The sequence below is a fragment of the Thermobia domestica genome, chromosome 7, assembly GCF_964235325.1.
Source record: "Thermobia domestica chromosome 7, izTheDome1.hap1.1, whole genome shotgun sequence".
Classification (NCBI taxonomy): domain Eukaryota; kingdom Metazoa; phylum Arthropoda; class Insecta; order Zygentoma; family Lepismatidae; genus Thermobia; species Thermobia domestica.
Genome location: NC_137460.1, coordinates 290846957 through 290872104, shown reverse-complemented (window position 1 = coordinate 290872104; position 25148 = coordinate 290846957). Strand labels below are relative to the sequence as shown.

Genomic DNA, 25148 nt, shown 5'->3' with positions numbered 1-25148 from the left:
AAGGGTTGGAAAACGAGTCCACCTCTAAAATGGAGGATGTTATGTGTTCGTACCCCTTTGCTATGTTCATTGTCTGCTATGTTGAAAAAGTGCTCATAAAAGGGAACGAGTTCACCCCTTAAAATGGACTATGTTTAATCTTCGCTATATTTCTGCTATGTTAAAATAGGGGTTGTAAAAGGGAACGAGTTCACCCTGCTATGTTACGTATTCTTATGTCATTTCTGTTATGTTAAAATAGGGGTTAAAAAATATGCTCATAAAAGAGAACGAATACACCCCTAAAATGGAGGTCGTAAAAGACCGTGGGTTGGAAAATATACCATACTCTAAATAAGGGTGGAACAAGTCTTATGTATCTGCTATGTGTTACGTAGTGTTATGTGTTCGAGGGGTTGAAAACGAGTACACCCCCTTAAAATGGAGGATGTTGTGTGTGTGTTACGTAGTCTCAGTGTAATTTCTGAAATAAACCATGTTCTTTTATTAGCTGTGCTATGTAATTTCTGCTATGTTAAAATAGGGGTTGAAAAAGGGAACGAGTTCAATCTGCTCTGCTGTATGTTCGTTATTAAAATAGGGGTTGGAAAAGTGCTCATAAAAGGGAACGAGTTCACCCCCTAAAATGGAGGCCGTAAAAGAGAACGAATACACCCCCTAAAAAGTGGTCATAAAAGGGAACGAATTCACCCCTAAAATGGAGGTCGTAAAAGACCGTGGGCTCACGGTGCACGGTGGTCATTTTCCCAGTGGCTTGTGAGTTGGCTAAAACTGATCCAGATCGATCCATTTTCTACTACTGTGTATGACATTCCCAGTTTCTGTCATGATCACTGTAATACACCCATCAGCTATCAGCAGAATGAATGTTTGTAGGTCCTATGTTGTCCGATGTTAGATACATTATGTAATCAGACCAGGTGCGGATCCATGGGGGCGATCGGGGCAATTGTCCCCTGCCCAGAAGAGAAAACTTTCTTATTTTATACATAAAAAATCCCAGAGTTTGGAGCTGTTAAAAATAGCAGTATTACAACCCACCACCCCCACCCCAGAAGTCCGTGCTAGATACGCCCCTGATTTAATCGGTTATTGGGCGAGTTTAGAAGAAATCTAATGGGGGGAACCTTTCATAAATTTCTTGTTGCTGTTTATGCAGTTTAAGAACTATTTTAGTTTCTATTTTTTAATTTCTTTTACCAACTCAAGTATCAAGATCAGGCCTGAATATATCGTCTACGTGAAGCGTCACTGTGCTATGGTTATTTTCCAAGCTCTTGCAATAAAGTTTACAGAAAAATTTCGCGTACTTATATGGCAGTGCCTAACGAAATTTGAAATTTGTTTTCATACTCAACACTTGTTTCCAGTGCCGCATTTAGGAGCTTGGCCCCCCTACGCACGTTTGCTGTCGGCATCTTCAGGTACTTTTATTGTCTGCGCCCCCAATTATTACATGTTTCACTACCTCTTCATCCCTAGCTTAAAAATAAAACGAAATTGTGTTTACTTAGTGAATTAACAATTTATTACGGTTAAATATTAATCACTAGATGATACAGCTACAACCTACGTAAAAATATAAAAAATGGAAAACTTGTTCTGTATTATTTTTGAAATTTCTTACGGTATTACGTATTTATTACTGTATAGATTCGAAGTGCACAGCGCTTCTATCAAAAAGTAAAATTCTCTGTTTGCTCTTGATGTCTTTTTCTACATGAAAAAATCTTTAAAAATATAGGGACGACTTGGGCAATGGGGACCAGTTGTCGACAGGGAGAAATGGGTATCATTCGATTCGTATTAACGAGTAGATCAATAATTGACATGCCATTTTCCCGAAAATCCAATTTTAACCCGGGAAATTATTAAAAATTCGTGATTTTGGGCAATGGGGACCAGTTGTCAACAGGGACGAGATGGGTATCATTCGATTCGTATTACCGAGTAGATCAATAATTGATATGACATTTACCCGAAAATCCAATTTTAACCCGGGAAATTAATAAAAATTTGGGATTTTGGGTAATGGGGACCAGTTGTCGAGACGAACAAGATGGGTATCATTCGATTCATATTAACGAGTAGATCAATAATTGATATGCCATTTTCCCGAAAATCCAATTTTAACCCGGGAAATTAATAAAAATTCTGGATTTTGGGCAATGGGGACCACTTGTCGACAGGGACGAGTCGGGTATCATTCGATTTGTATTGGCGAGTAGATCAATAATTGATATGCCATTTTCCCGAAAATCCAATTTTAGCCCGGGAAATTAATAAAAATTCTGGATTTTGGGCAATGGGGACCAGTTGTCGACAGGGACGAGATAGGTATCATTCAATTCGTATTAACGAGTAGATCAATAATTGATATGCCATTTTCCCGAAAATCCAATTTTAAAACTGCAAATTAATAAAAATTCTGGATTTTGGGCAATGGGCACCAGTTGTCGACAGGGACGAGATGGGTATCATTCTATTCGAATTAACGAGTAGATCAATAATTGATATGCCATTTTCCCGAAAATCCAATTTTAGCCCGTGAAATTAATAAAAATTCTGGATTTTGGGCAATGGGGACCAGTTGTCGACAGGGACGAGATAGGTATCATTCAATTCGTATTAACGAGTAGATCAATAATTGATATGCCATTTTCCCGAAAATCCAATTTTAAAACTGCAAATTAATAAAAATTGTGGATTTTGGGCAATGGGCACCAGTTGTCGACAGGGACGAGATGGGTATCATTCTATTCGAATTAACGAGTAGATCAATAATTGATATGCCATTTTCCAGAAAATCAATTTTAACCCGGGAAATTAATAAAAATTCTGGATTTTAGGCAATGGGGACCAGTTGTCGACAGGGACGAGATGGGTATCATTCGATTCGTATTAACGAGTAGATCAATAATTGATATGCCATTTTCCCGAAAATCCAATTTTAACCCGGGAAATTAATAAAATTTCGGGATTTTGGGCAATGGGCCCCAGTTGTCGACAGGGACGAGATGGGTGTCATTCGATTCGTATTAACGTATACCCATCTCGTCCCTGTCGACAACTGGTCCCCATTGCTCAAAATCACGAATTTTTATTAATTTCCCGGGTTAAAATTGGATTTTCGGGAAAATGGCATATCAATTATTGATCTACTCGTTAATACGAATCGAATGATACCCATCTTGTCCCTGTCGACAACTGGTCCCCATTGCCCAAGTCGTCCCAAAATATATATTACAAGTAACTTTTTTTTAAAAAAAATTACAACTTCCAATATTTTGCTTTGTAGGTATAGGCCTAGGCGGCTATTGGGAAATGCAACTGTTTTTTTTTTTTTTATATATAAATGGAATTTGGCAGTTTTCTTAAGTTCGAAGTAATTAAATATAATTTAAGATGATAGGGCTATTTAAAATAGTGCTTATTAATAAAATTTGAAAGAATAAAGAAGGTTAAAAAGAAAATAAGTAAGAAAACCGAATTTCCACTTTAATACAAAGTATTTAATAATTCATTTGTTCATTTACAGGAGTATACTTTGGGGACTTTAAATAACAGTTTGTGTTGACGCAACGCAGAACTTGCGTTTTGGTAGGAAATAAGCATTATAACATTTAACAATAATTTTTCGGATTTATTCTGCAGAATTTTGCGAGGACCGGTACGGAATGACCTCCTTAACATTTGTTTTGAATCACATTCTTTCACCGCGATGTTGGCGGGGTCAATGAACTCAAGTATTTGACCTGACTAAACTTGTTAGTGTCGATAATTGATGTTTGTTTCAAACTCTGGAACCAGTCTTTTAAATCTCAATACTTTTCAGCGTTGTTGGACTATAAATGTGTGTGCTACTAAAGAGAGAAGCTAAGGTAATTTATACCATAGTTTGGTTGATGTATGATCCCGAAAGTTCATAAGAGTGGAGTTTGTTGTATTACCTGTTCTGTGGAGTACTGATGGAAACTCATAAATACCAATAAAAGGGCACAATTTATGGTTTTGGGATAAAGCACACACACACGTAGGTACATTAGTAAATCTGGGGTAAACGTTACAATATACACTCCAGCTGCGCACAGGTAAGACGTCCGCTTTAAAAAGGTATAGTAGAGTAACGTAGAGATCAGTAGGGAAAGGGAGAGTCATGTTAGCTTATAGAAATTTCGATCCACTTAGTTAACATTAATAGAGTGGAATTTCTCGTTTCTGCGTAAATATACCAAGTGTAGCGGGCATTGTAAAGTTAACCCGAAGTTTTTTTTTCAATTATTTATTAGGATATTCATTGTTATTACCTTACGAGCTTGTTCTTAAGTATTCTTCGATTCATATTCACCATTAATCGACTTTGCTGTTTTGCACGTAAATACTAGGTCCGGAATTATGCCATTAAAAGAAAATAGTGTAAGAATGAAAGCAAACTGTGCTAGTTGGACACTTGTAAGCATGAATGCCATCTAACGCAAGATAGGAATGCAATAAGGGTCCCAAGGGTTGCGATGGTAGGGAACACGGGCGTCAATGATGGTAGGTACTCAATTAAACGACTAAAAACACTAAATTAGTTACTTTCAGTTTCAGCAACTTTGTGTCCTCTAAAACAGTAACTTCCAGTGGCCTCCTTTTGCCAATGATACTTCATTAAAATGATGTTCCTATTTGAACATACGTATGATATAGTATACGTAAAGCCGCGTCAGTTCCCGAAGGAGGTGGACGCTCATACTTTTAGGGATTATTCATTGAGTATCTACGAACTTACCAAGGGGGTAACAAAGCGACTTTGATTTACTTATCGACTGATACGAAAATAAAAAAGAACGTACCTATACTTTATATCTGCATGTGTAGTGCATTTGTACTTTATCTATGACTATGTTTGTGTGTGGGGGGGGATTTAACGCATATCGCATGTCTTGTGCACATGGATACTTCTTACTATTGCACTACGTAGAAAATTTATAGTATTTCATGTAGAAGTGGTAATAGAACACAGAAGAAACGCAGATCACGGCGTTCTCATGTACACTATTACCACTCTTCCTTTTATATATATATATAAATCATTGTCTTCATAGATTGACCACACTTTAAGTTAAATCAGTGGTGGAGCCAAGGAAGGGCTTAGGAGGTCCAGGCCCCCTTACTCAAATTCTTGGCCCCCAACAGAGTGATACTGCTATAGGTCGACAAACGATGAGTTGATAGTGGCCACAAGTGAAACTACTACTGAAACATCTCTCGACAACAGTCACCAACTGTAGAATACCGTATGTTGCAATAGTCTGCGTTCCGAGTAAAAAGCTCCAGGCTCGTTTTTGTTTGTAACACAGCAAAATCTAATTCGAAATCTGTAAGGTGCGTGCACTGACTTCACTACCTGAACGTTTCTTTTAACCTCTGTATCTTATCTGGTTCTTTGTTTTCGGCAAAGAAGCAGAAAAAACCAAAACCAGCCGGCGTTCTCATTCGCTTCGATGTTGAAAGTCATACTAAAATAAGAGATTCTTACTTACAAATAGTGTGCACTGCAGTAAAAGATTACACTTGTGTTAGGCAAAGAAGTCTTCGTACACTAAGTAATTAATTTCCATTGATTATGGCGACATAGAACAAATACATAGCATCCATTAAATAATTTCGTGTTATTATTATTATTATTATTATTATTATTATTATTATTATTATTATCAAATAATATCGAGTCGTCTTGTTTAATATGCAGTAAAAGAAGAGAGCAAAAGTGTTTATTAATTATGTTATTCTTTCTGTTGTTTGAAACCCAATCGTTCGAGAAAATTAAGATATTAAATACTAGCAACACCTGCTATTGGCTACTGATACGGTTCCCCTTCTCGACTACCTTCTGGCCTTGCCTCTAGTACGTCTAGTTTCATAACGCTCTTGACCGTTGGCAATACTTTCTGCTGCGATGTTAACAAGCGACACTAGCAATTTTGAAGGAAAACGGAGTTAGTGCTTTGTGGATTTATACTACTAACTAAAGCCTGGGGAAATGATACTAACAAAAACTAGTGATTCTTTATAAATAAATCGTTCAAAAGTATTTTCTTTTAAACGATTTTAACTTTAGCTTAATCCCAAAACTGCTACTTGCAGTGAAATTCCGAAGTTTATCACAGAACCGGTACTACAATCTCTTGATTACTATCTATCAGGTAAGATACTGAGATGATACAACTTGTTCGCAGCAGTAATGCTATTCTGTGTAAAAGTGATAGTTATTCCTGTGTCCAGGTTGTATCATCCCGTTATCTGATGTTTAGTAATCGGGGATATATCAAGAGTTTATGGAACTGGTCAACAGATATTTCATTCAGTACGTTCAGTCTGTGAATTCTAATTTTTGTCACAGATTTATATTTGTTCTTCGTTAACATGTATTTCTGAGAAAATTACATTAAGAACATCTGTCCTTGTCCATCACTTTTTACTTTATTATTACTATTAATACATTTTATCTACCAAACAATTATTTATATAATTATGCAGTATTAAACTAAATCTGGAGTTTGTGATATTTATTTACTTCCATCATTCCATCCGATAAATTAGTGTCATGTGTTCTAGATGGAATGTTTTCGGACTGGTGAAATTTGAGATGACTGCTGCTATGCTATGAGTCGATGCAGACATATTGAAAAGTTTTATTCTTGTTGATTCACTAGTTCAAACGTTGTCGAAGATGAGGTCCGGAGAATATGACTGAATGGAGAACATTCGAACAAATTTATCAAGAATATTTGGAGATACTCAAAGGAAATGGTCTTGAAATTTCAGAGCAGGAAGCAGAGAGACTATATGGGTTCCTCTTGGAAACGAACTAGACATTCGCCATCGACATATCACAAATTCATTTTGGATTAATCTCTTCCTTCATTGGAGACAAAAAACGAATTTTCTAAAGATAATATACTAAGAGACATTTTTCTGCTTACTATTGATAAGGATCATGTAGCAGGATCATTAGATCAATCAGCACATACAAAGAGTGAAAACTTTCTAAATTATAAGATTGTCGAGCCTATGGCCCAGCATTATGGAAGTGATCTGGAAATGTGAACTTAAAATCCTCCCAAATATAATTAAATTGTATGAATAAGAGAGAAAACCAAAGTTCATTCCTTGATGAATATCGTTGATATTTGAGTCTACAACAACGCACTCCGAGAAACCTACAAGCTGGATATCATCTCTGTAAATATATCAGTTTCTAGTGTTACATGTGAAAGGCTACTTTCAAATTTCAAAGATTAAAGACATAAACGCAATTCAATGACTGATGATATGTTGAAAAACATATTACAACTATTATTATTAAGTATTCTGCCTTTCGGCAAGTCGTGGGCTAAGGGGAATATTATTTTTCAATTCTAGATTTCGGCCTTGAAATATTTCTTCCACATTTCTCGATCTTCAGCTTTCTTTTTTTAACTCCTAATATTTAATTCTACTTTTTAAACCATCTATCAGCTGTCATTTTTCCTGTTCGTTGCTTCCCTTCCATCTTTCCTTCTATGGCAATGTGAAGAAGACAATTTCTTCACAAAATAAGTCCAATCTAATTGGACTTCCTATGAAGTACGGTAGCTAAAATTGCCATCCTCTTATCCCTTATCCGTTTTAAAACACCTTCGTTTGTTGCTTTCTCTATCCATTTTATCTTCTCCATTTTCTTGCAACAACCCTTTTCGAAGCTTTCTAAATATTTCTTCTTTAACTTCAGTTGTGTCCAAGTCTCTGAACCATACAGTCCAATGCTCCATATATAGTACTTGACCAACTTCTTAAGTCCAATATTGAGCCTGATAGTTAAGAGTGATCCTTTCTTGTTGAACGCTTCTTTAGTTATGGCAGTTCTTGACCTGATCTCTTTGGTGCAGTAACCGTCTCTCGTCAAAACACTTCCCAGATACTTGAAATTATCGACCTCTTCAAGTTCTCTTTGTACTACTCTGATCCGTAAGGGCGCGTTTCCACGGGATATTCTCATGATTTTCGACTTTTCGATGTTAATTTCCATTACATACAGTTTTTCAGTGTCAACTATTTAGTCAACCATCTCCTGTAGTTCTCCTTCGGTTTTAGTTATTATAACTGTGTCATCTGCATGTCTGATCTTGTTAATGATCTGTTGAAAAACTTAGGATTACTTTATATTAAAGAAAATTGCTAGAACGTTAGATCTTAAAGAAGTTGTTGATTTGTTTGCCGCTACCCACAAGAATAGAAAGATCTTCTTTTAAGTAGAGGCATGAACCTATAAATTATTTTCTTTACCTGTAAAAGTGTAATTCTCTGCTTCCACTTAAATCAACCAGACACATATTTTAAACACAATGACTAAATAACTACTTACTTATATTAGAAATCTATTGTAGTAATGTATCTTAGTTATTTGAGGTAGTAAATTCTTACATTTTCACTGTAAAAGTGTAAAATTATGAACAACAAAGATGAAAACATTCACCTTAGAAACACACACACACACCCACATATATATATATATATATATATATATATATATATATATATATATATATATATATATATATATATGTGTGTGTGTGTGTGGATAAAATTTTTCATTCACTGGAGATGGCCCCCTCAAAATTTTCTTGAACCCTTCATTGGCCCCCCTGAAAAAAATTCTGGCTACGCTAATGAGTTAAATTTCTGTAATTTATGGCGCTTTTCATAATGTAATAGCTTTTTATTCACCTACATAAGTCTTATTAAAACCCGCAGTTGAAATGTCATATCCGTCACATTGAAATACCAGAAACGAATACTGGGAATTAACTGCCTCATTACATCATAATGTTTGTCGTCAGCATGCTTCCAGTCAAAAACATACAGCAATAACACTTAAAAGAGTATTAAATTTAATGATAAAGAACCAGTTCATTTTTTCTTTCATGAACATTTTACGAATTTTTCACTTTTGTGAACTTACTCTCCAACAGTTAGCCCAATACATTTTTATTTTGTTACTATTTTTTGTTCCGTAAGGGAATTCCCATTTTAACTAATGTTCCCATGTTGAACAGAGAGAGAATATGGATGCAACCGCCTAGTTAATTAAAACTAATTGTTACACTATGTAATGACTATAGAAAAATACTGGTGTAAAGTTCCGTTTATGATCCTCCGGGATCGAAAGAGCATAAAACTTTTTTGTTCGCAAGTATGTATGATTATTTTATATTCCTTACTCACAATGTCTTGTTTCAGTCGTAATTATGTTTCTCCAATATGAGCTATTCTCCAGTAACTATATGTGCATACATATTGAATTACACAAAAATTTTATCTTTCAACTGATTTCGGTTTCAAACTCTGTCATAATTAAAAATGGTAAAAAAGATGTCTTAATGCAATTATAAATTTGTTTCCTTACCTTATCAATGTGAGGAAGGATATGGCTTGACATATAAACTACACTGCATAAAACGAACCAGTTTAAAACAAAAGCCAATTCGTGCTAGATGGCCACTAAAAAATAAGAATGCTGTTTAACCGAGTTAAGACTAGAACGTAGCAGGGGAGCCCACGCGGAAATGCATTCGTAGAAAGCAGTCTTTTAAATGATTGTGGGCCTAAACGAGAATAGTGAAAGAATATTTCATATCGCATAAAAGATATGGGTTGCTTGGGCACAGCTTTACGGCACTTCCATAGTCCCATTGAAGATTGCTTTGACATATCACTTCACTTCAGATGTTCGTTACCTACCACCAGGTGGTAAGAAGCACACTTTGTATGTCGTATTTGATTCTTATACATACAAGAGGTAAAATTCCGATATATTTTAATTGTTTGTACCATCCTAGTGTGTAAACCACATATTTCTTCCGAAGATTTTATACCTTTAACATACGATGGCACCGAGCACCTAAGGAGCCATATGCGGCACTATTCTCTCTCCTATTGCATCACATGCTTTCCAGCTTAGTTACTGAAACTGTTTGTTTGAAACTACGAGTGTGGATTGGAAGGTTCGTGTCTTGACTAGGAAGGAAGCAGTTATTTTATGTTTGTATACATTAGCTGCTTAGCTATATCCGTTGGTATTCACTGTGTCAAATGACATTTCTCTGTTGTTTGAGATGAGGAATTTATAAGGCAATGAGTTGGTGGAAATGACGGAAATTTGTGACGGAAAAAATCGAGCCGTTATTAAATACCTGCATAAAAATGGTCTTAACACTACAGCCAATTTATATAGACATAATACAGACACTAAGAGACTCCGTATCCTCCAGTTCAATGGTGAAAATGTGGGTAGCTGAATTTAAGCGTGGCAGAAACAGCATTTAAAAAGACTCCCTCAGTGGCAGGCCTTCCGCGTCAACCACTATAGAAAATGGCAAAATTTGTGACATGATTTCGGATTACCGCAGACTCAAAATCCAAGAGGTAATTGAGACTGGATATTTCCTATGAACGAGCAGAGTAGATTATCGTACACGAATTATTGTTTTCTAAGGTGTTAACGAGATGGGTACTCAAGTTGTTTTTCGGTTGAACAGAAGCGCAATCAACTTCCACTTTCCCGTAATTTTTGGAACTGTTCGAAACTGATCCAGAGCAGTTTATTGGCAAATTTGTGACTGTAAACGAGATATGGATACTGGAATGAAAACAACAATTGAAGCTGTGGAAACGAACTGGATTTCTTGTCCCAGTGAAAACCAAACAAGGTTATGGCATGATTTTTTTTTGCATGCTAAGGACAGTATCCTCATTGATTTCTTGGAAAATGGAAAGACGTGTCAATTGTGCTTACTGCACCCTTCTCTGACGTTTGCGTGAGCAAATCAGAATTAAAAGTCCAAGAATGTTGCGATGAAAAATATTGTTTCACCAGGACAATCCGCGCTTTCACACGTCCCTTGACCATGTTAGAAATTAACTCCTGTGGGTTCGAACTACTGCCGCGCCCGCCGTATTCGTCTGATCTGTCCACTCGGACCTTGACTTGTTTAGAAACCTTAAAAAAGTTTTGGAGGTCAGCAATTTTATTCGGATGTAGAAGTGAAAATTGCTCTTTTGGTATATTTTTCAGGGCTCGAGATATCATTTCTTACAAGTGGTATAGAAGCATGTCGAGGGGGATTATCTGGAAAAATATCATAACTTATCGAAATATTTTCTACCTTTGTAGGTCAGGTCACGGACTTTCCAATCCAGCCTCATATGACATTTTATGCTCTATTGTTAGTTTACCTAATATGGCCTCACTATACACCTTCGTATAGTCCGAGATTAAACTTACCTTTTCTATTAATGATCACCGTCGAGAGATAATTTTCATTATTTTTGTAATTTCTCTAATGCTTAAATCTCGTATATTTGTATCGGTTTCCCCATAATTTTATAATGTTTGGGGATCTTCTACAGAACTTAATCGAAATGCTGTTTTTCTTTTTCAATATAGTTTTTTTTTTTTTTTTTTTTTAAACAGAACGCTTGTATTCAGTTATGCGTTTTCTACTCTTAATTATACTTTCTTCGACTTGTAACTAAAGATCCACGGTGGCACTATTTAGTTATTAAAAATATTACCATTTCTGTGCCAAACTAGTATCTTCAAACTTTATATTTTCTGTAAAGTATATATGTATGCTGCATGTTTTCCAATCAAATGAAACATGAGTCCGAGTGAGTGGAAGCAGGCGATTAATCAGAATGTGGGATTGTTCAAAAGGCAGGTTTATTTCTACTGAGTCGTTTAGATTGAGAATATCTAAGATTTTTGTACATCATTATATTTCCAAAATTTGGTGCAGTTTAAGATTAGTAGTTTAAATTAAAATTACATTAGCATTAGATGATTCTCTAATACATTCTGGATTGTTATTACCCTGGCGCATGCCCAATTAAATGTTTCTGGATCGATAAGACGCGTAAAAACTGATGTGCCGTGACATTATTAAGTACTATCCTATTACATGCAGTTACTTCATCATGAAAGTCACTCGTAGTGCCTTCAAAATTGTTTCTTGGTATTGGGAGTAACTCATGGGTGAAGAATCAATTAATGAGGACTTTGCATTATGGGATAAATACGCAACAAACCATATGCCAAAAAATGACTGAAAAAACAGGAGCAAATTTGTATCAACTTACTATTAAAAACATTCAAGCGATCTAACGAAGTCAGGGCGGGAGCACAGCAGGCGGATTCGCTGTAAGTAGGTACGGCAGCAACGTAGAGTATGCGCTTAATTGAAGATGCTGCAAAAAGCATTTGCTATTGCACAAAATCACATAAGTTACTATAAGTCCTGTAATGGTGTTAATCGATTTAGTTCTACCCAAACAAAGAGACAGGAAGATCAGTTCTATGATCTCTTGCGTTACAAAAAGTGTATGACTATCGTGACACTACCAAAACTCTTCGATAACCACAAAAGACAATATCTTATTAAATCTCTTTATTTTCAATCTATACCTTGACTATGTTCTGAATCTCTCAACTCTACATCATTCATAAATTAATTATCTTAGCATGTCATTCCAATATTTATCGTATTTCTTACATTTATAATCTTCTAAGTAATCTTGAATCACAAGATCAAACCATCTTCAAAACTGTATCTAATATGCATTCTATTTGCACAGGTTATCTCTCATTTTACCTAGTAACAGTCAGTGTCACATTCTTAAGCACTTTGTACCACTTCTCATATTCCATCATTCTTCCCCCTCTACAAAATGAGAACTTATACACATGAAACAGAACCTTACAACGAAAACAATACCCCGAATCTAAAACTCCGAATAAAATTCGTTTTCTTGTCATTTCTCAGACTTAATTCTTTTCTTCCATTCGTACCATCTATGCCTCAGAAAGTCCATCAGTTCCTGCATGAGCTTCTGCTTCTTGAACAACCCTATAAGTTCATCTCGATCTTGCCGTTGTTCCGGCAAAAAAATGTTCTTCGGCGCTTCCCTAGAATTACACTTGGTATTCCTTCTCTCAGTAGTCTTCCGTCTTTCCCGTGTCCCACTTGGAATATTCAGCCACTTTCGCAAGTCATGTTTAAATCGCTTCTTTCCTTCATGTTGATCAGACGTAGACGCTTGTTGAATTCCATCTTTTACCTCCTCAGTCACTTCCTCAGAAAATATTTGATCTAACTGCTTTTGATTAGCCATCTTCTTTCCTTCTTCAGTCTTCCTGCGTTTTTTCAACGATGATGGCGACCCTTTAGTATGTTCGTCCATTCTATTAGATTGTGCAAGATTCTTACTATCTTCTCCTACGCCTAAGTTGTTAAAATCTCTTCTTGGTTTGGATCGCACTCTATTATTGGTTGACTTAGTGTATGGTTCCTGGGTTGCTGGCTTCTCAGGCAGAAAACAACCGACCTCATCACCCTCGATATATTTATGATATTTAAAAGCTGGATTAAGTCTTTTGGCTAGACACGCTCGAGCCAGATGACCAAAAAATAAGCAACGATGACATCTTTTGTTTTTAGCTGGGCAAACATTGTTTCCATGTGCTCTACTACATCTTTTACATACATGAGCTGTTGCAATATTCGGTATAATATGTCCTGTGTAGCTGAATCCTTGATTCTCCTTTGAGACACCATGCTTTGACATTATTATCTGTTTTAGGATTGAAATTTCTTCTTTTAACAATGCTATCTGTACGTCTCGTTGCTCCAGTTCCGCTACCATCCATCGTTTCGTGACACAATCTAAGGATTTGTATTTTTCTTCATATGCTGCTGAAAACGTAGCTCCGTTTCCGTGCGACTGCGCCATTGTTAATCGATTTAGTTCTACCCAAACAAAGAGACAGGAAGATCAGTTCTATGATCTCTTGCGTTACAAAAAGTGTATGACTATCGTGACACTACCAAAACTCTTCGATAACCACAAAAGACAATATCTTATTAAATCTCTTTATTTTCAATCTATACCTTGACTATGTTCTGAATCTCTCAACTCTACATCATTCATAAATTAATTATCTTAGCATGTCATTCCAATATTTATCGTATTTCTTACATTTATAATCTTCTAAGTAATCTTGAATCACAAGATCAAACCATCTTCAAAACTGTATCTAATATGCATTCTATTTGCACAGGTTATCTCTCATTTTACCTAGTAACAGTCAGTGTCACATTCTTAAGCACTTTGTACCACTTCTCATATTCCATCAAATGGTTTGATGATAGTAATATTATATTTCCAAATATAAAATACTAGTTCCTGCATTGAGCAGAAGTGTTCCGTCACTGGAAACAAACATCCTAGGCAATCCTCTTTTAAATGCACTCATTCATTTTAAGTATAAAATTATAGTTTTAATGACTTATTTTTCTTAATCGGTATTCAGATTTCTCGTGCTAAGGATTTAAATGTTCGTGTTGTGTCAGAACTTTACATTTTCAAGGAGCACGTTAATATTAGAAATACCGTATAGTTAATATCTTGGTCAGCATACTATAGCTGCAAATATAATGTTCTCTGCGGCATCCGACAGTGAAGCCTCCAAAATCTGGATTATTAACGGCGTTATATTATTTTTCAGGTATCCGTTTTACGTATTAGGAGCAGGTTGGTATAAATGCTAGTAAGTAATAAATATTATACTCTTATTATTTTTTAAGAAATATTGAAATTCTGAGACTACAGATATTGTATTTTAGCAATACTTCTTTGGCACTGCACTTTTGTGGCATTCTTATTTAGTCGATATCTGATCAGTTGTACTTAAGTATATATGTGTATCTTTGAACTCTTATAGTATTTTGGCCCCACAAAACTTGTTTTACTGCTCGATTTTCTACTGTTCTGTTTCCGCTCGTTGGAACTAGTGATATTTTTGTAACTGATTAATCCAATCTTAATCAGCGCCATGTCTAGCATTGCATTTTCGTATACAATTAAAGTAATTAAGTTTTCCAGTTTTATTTTTGTTTGTATACGTGTGTGCATTCAAATGTGATTAGTAATCTTGTGCTTTCAGTGACACACACTGTGGCTGAATTCTGTAAATATGTTTCGAAACCTATATTAACTTAAGGATCACATAAATCTAAGTTTTTTTTTCTTTTTTTATGTTTATTGCTTATATTTTACTAATGTTTTCATAAGACGGAATGCTTATTACCTGTGTTTTAGATTAGCATGATCGGGGAAGAGAAATAACAGTTTAAATTTAGATTTCCTGTGATCTTTTAAGAAACTTGTTTTGCATTAAGCGCCGAAAGATGTTTCGTTGAAATTAATGAAAAAAAAGCAGTGATCTTTGATCGATTACGTATAAAAGTAAATTTAGTTGTACATAGTTTATTGTATATAATGCGTTTAAAGCGTTAAGGTACATACAGAGCAATAAGTGCAGAAAAATCAAACGCTTCCAGGGGTCTTCCAAATACTCCTTAGGACTAGAAATATCTTGTAATTATTAATATTGCTTAAGATCATGCAACCGATATGGAAGGTACAAATATACCGCCATAATATTAGTACATCTTTATGTATTTACTTACATGCACGTCGTAGCTTCTAATGTAAATACCAGCTGATAAAGTAACCTCACATTCTAAGTTTCTACAACTTGGCAACTAAATATCTGCTAAAATCCATCTATATCTTCGCAATAATACGCATGCTATTGTATTTCGTTTCTAATATAAATAGTACGATAAATATATTTAAAGTAATACTAATAATTAGGCTGCAGCCAGTATAATTACGTGAAATGAATCTGCAAATCGACGTGTTGTGAAATAGATTTAAGTATGAGGTGCAAAGGTTGTACACGTATGTATAACTGGCTATGATACGCAAGGATTGTACTGAAGGTTTATGTTGTTTCTGACAACTTTGAAATTAATCTTTTATATTGTCTGAAGTATCCAAATAATTGATGCCGCGTGCCTGCTATTGCTTAGAGATCTGACATATAAATGGAAAATATTCTTGAAATCTCTTGTTTCTTGTGAAATTTTGGTATTTGTTAAGAAAACAAAAATATATGTTTTATCAACTAATTATTGCTTACAACATTTCATTCCTTGCCAGTCGTCTAATAAGTCCTTAATTTCGGTATCTCATTTCCATTCTGTAGTAATCTGTTAATGGAAAATACTCTACGTCGGAGACTGCAATATTATTTTATGTAGTGTACAACCATAGACATTGCTAACATAGTACTATTATTATTCGCCTTAATAGAAGTTGAGTCTATTAAATCTGATGAAATAACATTCGTCATTTAAGTTGTTATTTATAATGTTGCCTTCATGTGTTATTTATATTTAAATTAGAGTATTTTACTTCCTATAAAATTTACATTTTGTTTCTTATATTGAACTACTTAAAGAAGATAGAGGCCTATAGTTTATGTCAAATGTGCATTGTTCGACTTAACATTTCTCCTATTTCAGATTATAATCCAACATGAAGAAACTGAATGAAAACTATGAGAGTTCTCTTCATAAATTTGTTTAACATTTGTAAGTGCAAGAGATTTAATTCTAAGAGGGGTAGGTGTTAATCTATGCTGAATGGTGATTACTCTCCAATGTGTACCTATGAATGATCAGTGCATAATGGCAAACGAAGAATGCGCCATGCAATCTGAAAGTGTGTGTAATGTTGAGACTGTTTATATAAAAGAAGAACCAAAGGAAGATAACCAATTAGTATCTACAGAAAATAAAGAAAGTAAACCGACAGATTCCATACGCGATAACGATCAAGTACAAGGAAGTACAGAGCGTACATCTTGTAGTTCGGCTTCAAACGCTGAGGATCTTGCCGTAAAGCCAGACTCTGACATTGAAGATAGTACAACGTATGTATTTTATTTTATTTTTTGTTTTTAGTGAACGTACTAGATTAGCAATATTAATACTAACTTGTGACTCAAAACATGCGATTACGTTTACACTAAAATGCGAAACGTTGTAAACTTCTTCCAAATGAGAGGGGTAATTTCTCTCATGAAAGAAATGAAAGTTCATTTCTGGTTCATGGGTTGACAGCAGTAGGACCGTTCAAAAATCTATTTGGTCGGTTCTTAAGTAGTGTGTATCCTTAGATTCTAGAAACTTTGGGTCCTATTAGTACCCAACAAGAAAGAGGCAAAGCGAAGTTATAAACTGACTGATCTTGTTTCAGCTGACTTCCCGTAAAAGTATAAAACAATACTTTAAAACATTAATATGAAATAGTATTTTCTTCGTAATTTAATATTCGAGCTACCTACCTCCGTTTTCTTTTTTAATTGACTTTTTTTTTATTATTATTATTCGCAAGTTTGCTTTCTTTCCTCATATCGATATATGTGGTAGTTACAGCAAGATATTTCTTTAAAGATCAGCTCCATATGAACATTCATTCTAATATCAAAGCAGTGTGTGTAGTTCGATATTTGTGTTCGTAGTTGAATAGTTAGCTGGAAAATGTTACATAATAGAGTGTATACACGTTGATAATAGAAATATCATGACACTATTTTCAGATAATTGAAAAATACGTAGTTCAAGATGGATTAAAAGAATTCTGTTATATCGTGGGAAAGCGTTAATGTATTCCTTCGTGAATTATGTATATGTGCGTATTTGTTTTGTAAGACGCTTTCTTGTGTATAATAACTGCAGTGCATGTCAGTTTAGTAGGAAAGGTTTAATATCTAATACAGTGAAGCATATATGTTGTGATTGCCTCCAACCATCAGCTGCTTTTAATATTACCTGCATTGGATGAAATTTAAGGTAGTTATAATCTAGTATAAACAGTTCTGGTATAAAGAAAGCAGCGCACAGTGGGGCAGAATTGAAAATTCCTGGGAAAATGTGCAAATAGAGTGGTTATATTGTAGAGAATTTTTTTCCTCTCATACAAGAATAGTAATACAGTTGTGTAGAAGCTTTGCATAAAAGAAAAACACCAGTTGCGTATCGAACTGGGTGGCGGGGCATGATTCCTGAATTCCAAAGATGAAAATTTAATTCTTACTTTTTACTGTTGCCCAATAAATATTGTACTTTACAAAAAGAAAAAAAGAAAGAAATATTGTATTTTACAATTTGTATATATTTGATAATTATAAATTTTTCTACAATATATAGTTCTTCGTTGTATGTTGCATGAAGATATTATAGCAAGGAATTAAAAATTTCACTTTTCTAAATACCTGAAATCGTCACACGAAAAAGTCTTCTGTACAACAAAATATCGTTAATTGAGATGAGTGTTGTTCAAAGGATGTACGTATCATGCAACACTTGATTTGTGGAAGAGTGTGCATGTGGTGTATCAAACATCGACCTCGCTTTCACTATTGGTGTCGACAGCGCGAGTCTCCAGCTGTCCAGTCGCAATGAGCAGTTCCAACACCTCCTATAACATCACACTAGAGTCGCTCCACCTAGGCAGTTTCCACATAGACAAGATGATAGGATCTTATGTGAGAAACAGCCTCATAAACAAGTCTTCCATGGTGGCCACTCGGGGCACTTTTCGCGTGTGGTATTCTCAAAACGACTTGATGTGTTTATGTCGAGACTCCTGAACCTCTTCAGATAGCTGGCCGATTGGGAGCAGAGCAGCTGATAAGATGGAAGAATCGTGGATCAGAATTTTATGTACAGTGATGGACATGCAATTCCAGGACTATAAAGAAACATAATTTAGTTGTTTCGACAGTGTAAGTGTGGAACAAATTATGGTCGATTTCATACCCGCTAGAAAGAGCTTACAAAATGGTCCCAAACCGTGCGATGAGCATCTCATCTACTTCTGTTATCCGCGTTCTTGCTGGATCCCGGGAAAAGCAACATGCTGTATTTCCGTCATTCGTATTTCCTGAGCCGCCTCTTTTGGTGTGTCGACCCACAACCCCAGTTTTTCCCGAAAGCAGTACTGAATCTTCCCGAAACCATCAGTTTTATTTGGTTCATTTTGGCCTGATCGGATTTCGTGATTCTCCATTTCCATGAACCTGATGCATGTGTAGAGAATGGGTAGTCCAAATTCAAACCTCTTCTGATCCACAGCCCTTTTCAAACCAGTGTCAATATCGTTAAGAAATCTGGATGTCGCCGTGCATACATAACACCTCAAAGTGGACGTTGTTTCTGTCAGCAATACAGATCTTCACGTCCACTATAGTTATTACTAATTTATGTGCTATTTGTACTTCTTACTATGATGGTGTGGTGACTTTGATGATCAGCTGTTTCGTGCACTTTGTCCGCTTGGCTTTATATTTGTATATTATTGTCGGATGGCTTCAAAGGAAGAAAACAATGGACAAAGTACATTCTTTATGCCTGTGGTTTCCGATTATAATTACTTGGCAGTCAATTGTTGCAATGTAATTGATAAAAGGTGCTGACTTGCAGCACTGTAGCCGGCCACAAAATAGAGTGATTTTGAAGACGTTTTATGTCGTAACTTGCAAACCGGTGTGTATCGGCATTTTATTTTTATATGCATATCCAACACACCCTGCTGTGTCTTCCACAGTAATTGCCGCCGTGCAACTAAGTGGTACATTTTTTTATAACCCTCCGAATGTCATTTGCACTGAGGAAGATTTAGTTATTTCTTTTAGATCACAGTTTCATATGCAATATTCACAAAGATAAAAATAATGTATGTAGTAGCAAAGTTCGTACTCTGGTGTACTTTCTACCGACTGGAATTATTTTACACAATAGCATTATTTTGAACGATTTGAAATTAAAAGTTTGTGATGAAAATTACGTAAAATAGGTTCTAAAATTGGCCTAACTTTAAAGCTATGGAATAAATAGTAGCACATTCTGTAATGCCAAATTGTTTCAGTATATAACGCACTGAGTATTTACGTTTTACGTAAGAGTTAAAGTACATGTATCCTTGAATTTCCATTTGCTTTTTGTTTTTGGCCAGGAATTTTCAATTCTGCCCCACTTTGCAGTGTCTAGATATCACCTTGTTCATCATTGTACGTTATAAGAATGCTGAACCCGAACAGCAGACATATTAGACAAACTTACGCCGTAATATACACATTTTCGCATAATTCGTAGAAGACTATCCTAACGCCCTGTCACTGTATACACTTACATTAGAGAATTCCCAAAATTCAGTTATCAATTTTAATTATTGTTCCTCACACTTGAAATGCCATTCTATGTACGAGTATGCTTTGAATATAATTTAATGTACATATTTAATTGTGACGAAAGACTCAAGCGTAGTAACTCACAACCATACAATAATAATCTAATAATAGCATTATCAATATCCACTCTTCCATCAATGACTGATTAATTTACCTTTACCTTTAGACTGAGTTCCTCTAATCTCTGTTCTTTTGTTATGAAAAGTAACAGTGAATATTTACTTTTCCGGAGCCGCTTTCTATTTGTTGTAATTGATAATGAAATAGTTCTTTGACGAACATTTGGATATGTATTATTGCTGTATTGTATTTGTGGCAATTGATATATAGTTAAGTGCAAATGTACTTTCAGATAACAACATTCATGAATGTCCATAAAGGTTTACTTGGTCTTCTTGTATACTCAGTTTTTGTTTAGCATTTTCTACAGACTCAAAATACATTTTGTTATTTTAAGTAAAATGCTTTCCTAGTAAATAGAATTAACTGATTCTCTTTCGTGAGACATATAGAGTATGGTAATGTAATATGAACGCACAGATCGGGAATTTACAATGTAGATATGGTAGTTACGAACTTAATTGCATTACATCCATTAAAGTGTCAGATTAAAGAACTTTGAAATAGCAATATTTCATGACTAACAAAATATAATACAGATAGTCTGGAATAATTCCGTACTTTTCAATGATGGCCCTGTTGTAGCTACTCAAGGAAAATTGTCAACTTGTGACTGACACAACAAAATAGAGAGCAGAACAACTGGATTTACATGAGACGGGTCGACGTAACATCGAAACTTGTCAAGCTCATTCTCTAAATCAGCATATGAGCATTCGAATTTGCAGTAATTTTTGTACTCTAGAGTGTGAATTATGGAGTAAACTAGCTTTAAGAAAGTTGTTCGTTGGTAGCGAGCAGATGATATATTGTTGCGTATGATCTGAAATTTATAATATTGTAAATTTTCCCGACATGTTGTTTCTTGTAAAAGTAAAGGTCTTAATAATAGTAGACCAAGAGTTTCTAGGGGATTAATGAAAAGTCTCAAGTTCATATATTATAGAAATTCTGATTTATATTAATATGTCTGTAAAAAGCTTACTAGTGGGCGTGAAATAGTGATTTAGATCTTGTGAAAAAGCAAGGAATCCACTCTGTCTGCCTTAAAATTTCTTCGAACGTTTAATCAGAGTTGTTTTATACACTGAACCAATTTAATATAATTTTTAGAGAACTTCCCAGATTCTAAAAGAGAAAATCTTTTTATCCTGCGTTCTTTCTAGATATGAAGCGAAATTCGCCATATTTGGATATAAGGTATATGATTACGGATATGGATTGTTTACTCTATTTCTTTTCTGGAAGTAGAAAATATCACCATAAGGAAGATTTCAGGATTTAATTGACACAATATGTAGATTTTTAAAAAATTGTCGTCCCTTAATTGTAGAAGGTGGTGAGGAAGTACCTCTTTTTTCTTCGGTTTCTTTATTTTTTCTAAATTTCGTTTTTAGGGCAAAGGTTAATAAAATCGAAAGAAAGCAACTGTTTGGATTGCGTTCACTCTGAATTTATTTCTTAAACAAATTTTCGTTGATAAATATAAAAGGAATTAGTATTTTCTGATATGTGTTTTTTTCAATATTATTACGCATTCTTCAAAAGTTTTTTTAAATTGGTATTTTAATACATGTAGTTTATTTGCTTTAACAATAAGAAATAATCAGTGTGATAGAAAGTAGAAGTTTGTATTAAAGAAAGAAGTACCGTCTAGTCTTTAACTTTAGTTAAATTGACCGAGAACATATATGACCTACTCATATGCAAAATACAATTTTATATATTTCTTTTATTAATATCATGATTTCTGTGTTTTCCTTAGGAACAGCAGCGATCCTGATGGAGTTTCTACTAATATATCTGAAACAATGTATAATTTTCAACATTTCTTAGCAAGTGATAGTATTGAAACACATAAACCAGTTTATCATTCATGTAATGAATGTGGAAAAATTTTCATTGAAAAATATAAACTTAGGCGACATTTACGAAGTCATAAAGCTGAAATACCTTATCGCTGCCAAAAGTGTCTTAAATCATTTCAGAGCAATTCCCAGTTAGAAAATCACTTATTATCTCACACTGAAGATCAACCATTTTATTGTAACCAGTGCGGGGAATCATATACACAAAGTGTTGATTTTCAATCACATATATTAACTCATGTTACTGCGACACCATATGTATGTGAGTATTGTAATAAGTCATTCCGCGGGAGTTCTGACCTGAAGAAGCACATATTATGTCATACAGGAGAGAAACCACATGTTTGTAACCAATGTGGTAATTCTTTTACACAAAAGATACATCTGAGAAGACATTTGCTAACTCATACGGATGAAAAATTATATCCATGTAAAGAATGTGCGAAATCTTTTAAAGCAGTTGCTGACTTAAAACGACACATGCTATCTCATACAGGAGAAAGAAGATATATTTGTAAGCAATGTAATAAGTCCTACTCCAGATGTGATCATCTTAAAAAACATATATTAACTCATACAGGTGAAAGACCATTTCCGTGTACCCAATGTGGTAAATCATTTACCCAAAGTTCAAATCTTTCGCAACATTTATTAACTCATTCAGGTGAAAGACAACATATATGTAATCAGTGTGGTAAATCATTTAATCTCAAGCATCATCTTACAAGGCATTTAGGAACACACAAAACTGACAAACAATGATCAATCTCGTGTAAATTAGTAGAAACGGGTAATAGTTCATACTAATGTAGAATATGATAATCCTAGGTAACTTAAATAAAGAATTGAAAAAAAGATTCCCTCTATGTATTAATGGACAGTCTTGAAAAGAACAAATTGATATAGTCAACACAATCAGCTTTAACAAATGAATTCTTTGAATATAGGTCTGGTATATGAAAAATACATGAAAGTCTGATTAAAATATTGTCGTATTTCATATTGTGCGTAGATACGCATCGTGTCTATAAACACGATAAATGCGCAGAAGTATGACCGAAGTTCATTGGATAATTTTGCAAAAAGCAGGATAAGTCTGTTTTAGTCTTTACCCGATACCGCGCTATTCCGGAAATATACCAGGAATTCGAGAATATAATGACTAGATGACAAGATTTCCATTGTTCAAGAAACGACACAAATAGACATCAGTGTATAAATGAGATTTTAGCAAGTAGAAAGGATATGACTATATTACTAACCCATACTGTATACAGTAGACGTGGATTTAGTGGAGCGACAATTAGCTGGTATTTGTAAACGCACAGAATAGAACAACAGTGACGGAGGGCACACATGCTGATAAGTTAAGACATCTGAAGTAACATTAAACCTTAATTTCCCCAAGCTAGTTGTAGTGTAGCTGTTACTAGCGGATGCAAAAAATACCTCTACAGCTAATATACAGTTAGTCAGACATCCATGGATACCATTAATATTTGAAGCCGGAAGAGAACAAGTGAAAAGTAAGTTTGACAACTGATGTTGGATGAGGGGCTGCAAATTTTGGGGTGTATGGCGATCATGACCACAATCTCGAAAGCCGTCATCTTGGATTTAACTCAATTTTCTTAAATCAGAAGGGGTCATATAAAATAACACTAGCTCGACCTCACAAATGTAGTGGTGTAATTCTTTTTGTCAATGATTGAGGATTCGGGAGCTGTGAAGGCCCAAAGTAGAAAATGACGTTGAAACTGACAATATTTCTGTGTTGCAGGCGATCTAAATCGTGTCAGATAAAGGCACAGAAGTTGGAAATCATCCTTATATCTGGGGAACACAGCTACAGAGCAATTGTAGACGACTATAAGAGACGGCACCCAGAAAACCGGTATTGGACATCATTGTTGCATACGTGATCACGAATTTCCAGGAAACTGACTGTTGAAGATAGACCATGTAGTGGGCGACTCAAGACTGTGACCACTTGTATTGTAAAATTTCCGGAAATTTTAAACTTGTAGGAAATTTTTTTTTCGGTTTCTTTCCGGAAAGATCGCTAAAATAATAGAACTCTGCTTAAGAAGATTTAAATGCGTCTATATGAATTATTTTAACTAGGATTATAATTTAGTTTCTTTTGTAGCCATAACTCCATCTGTCAAGGTGCTAATTTTAAAGAAGTGCTGAACATACATTTATTGCCACAAATTTTCTCTATTCTAACACAAGAAATATAAGTACTCAAATATCTTCACTCTAAAGTAGTAAATATAAATTTTTATTTTGAAAAAATAATGAATTGTAGTATTCGACAATTTAATTGTTTCCCCAATTTTCCGTTTTTTCCAAACTCGGGAGAAAAACTAAAAAACTTGCTTTTACCAAAATTTCCTTTTTTTTTTTCTTTTCCGGAAAGAGCAGCGGCGTTGGTTGCATCGTTTGTGAAAGTTCCTAAGCACAGTGCCCGTCATGCCATTGGAATATGAAGTAAGCCAATCCTCTCTGAACCAGATATTTTCCACATATAAGTGGCTTCCTTACAAGCTGCACATGCTACATTAACGTGGATGACCCTGATAGCCGATTGTAGTTCTACATATGGGCTGCCGAACAACCGGAATGGGATCTCTTGTTTTCCAAGGCCATACTGTTCAGCAATGAGGCGTACTTCATTCGAACAGAGATGTCCATCGGCATAACTGTCAATACTGGTGTCGTGCAAATATGCACTGGGTTGATCCGAGTAGAGAACATAGTCCAGAGAAAGTAATGATCTGGTGTGGCATATGGGAAACTCATATCATTGGACCATTTTTTATTATTAACACATTAACGGTGCCACAATACCTGATGATGCTACAGGACCTTGTGTTTCCAACCATACTGAAATCAGAAGGCAGCTTTCCATGTAATTTTCAGCACGATGGAACCTCACACACTAAGAGTTGGTGCTTGCGAGTGGTTAAATG

The 25148-nt window shown here is 34.9% G+C and overlaps 1 protein-coding gene across 4 annotated transcripts; it reads left to right on the top strand.

The window, feature by feature from the left end:
* The first annotated feature begins 3692 nt into the window (after positions 1 to 3692).
* On the top strand, positions 3693 to 24923 carry LOC145691036 (uncharacterized). Of its 4 annotated transcripts, none has more exons than XM_081766622.1 (3): positions 3693 to 3881; positions 16455 to 16864; positions 22071 to 24923. In XM_081766622.1, exons 2-3 carry the CDS (start codon positions 16575 to 16577, stop codon positions 22933 to 22935), a joined length of 1155 nt encoding a protein of 384 aa, XP_081622748.1. In that variant the 5' UTR covers positions 3693 to 3881; positions 16455 to 16574; the 3' UTR covers positions 22936 to 24923. The 4 variants fall into 4 exon arrangements, with proteins under 4 accessions (XP_081622748.1, XP_081622749.1, XP_081622752.1 ...); XM_081766623.1 differs by lacking the exon at positions 3693 to 3881 and adding an exon at positions 3954 to 4113; XM_081766626.1 differs by lacking the exon at positions 3693 to 3881 and adding an exon at positions 4493 to 4539.
* The last annotated feature ends 225 nt before the right edge of the window (positions 24924 to 25148 follow it).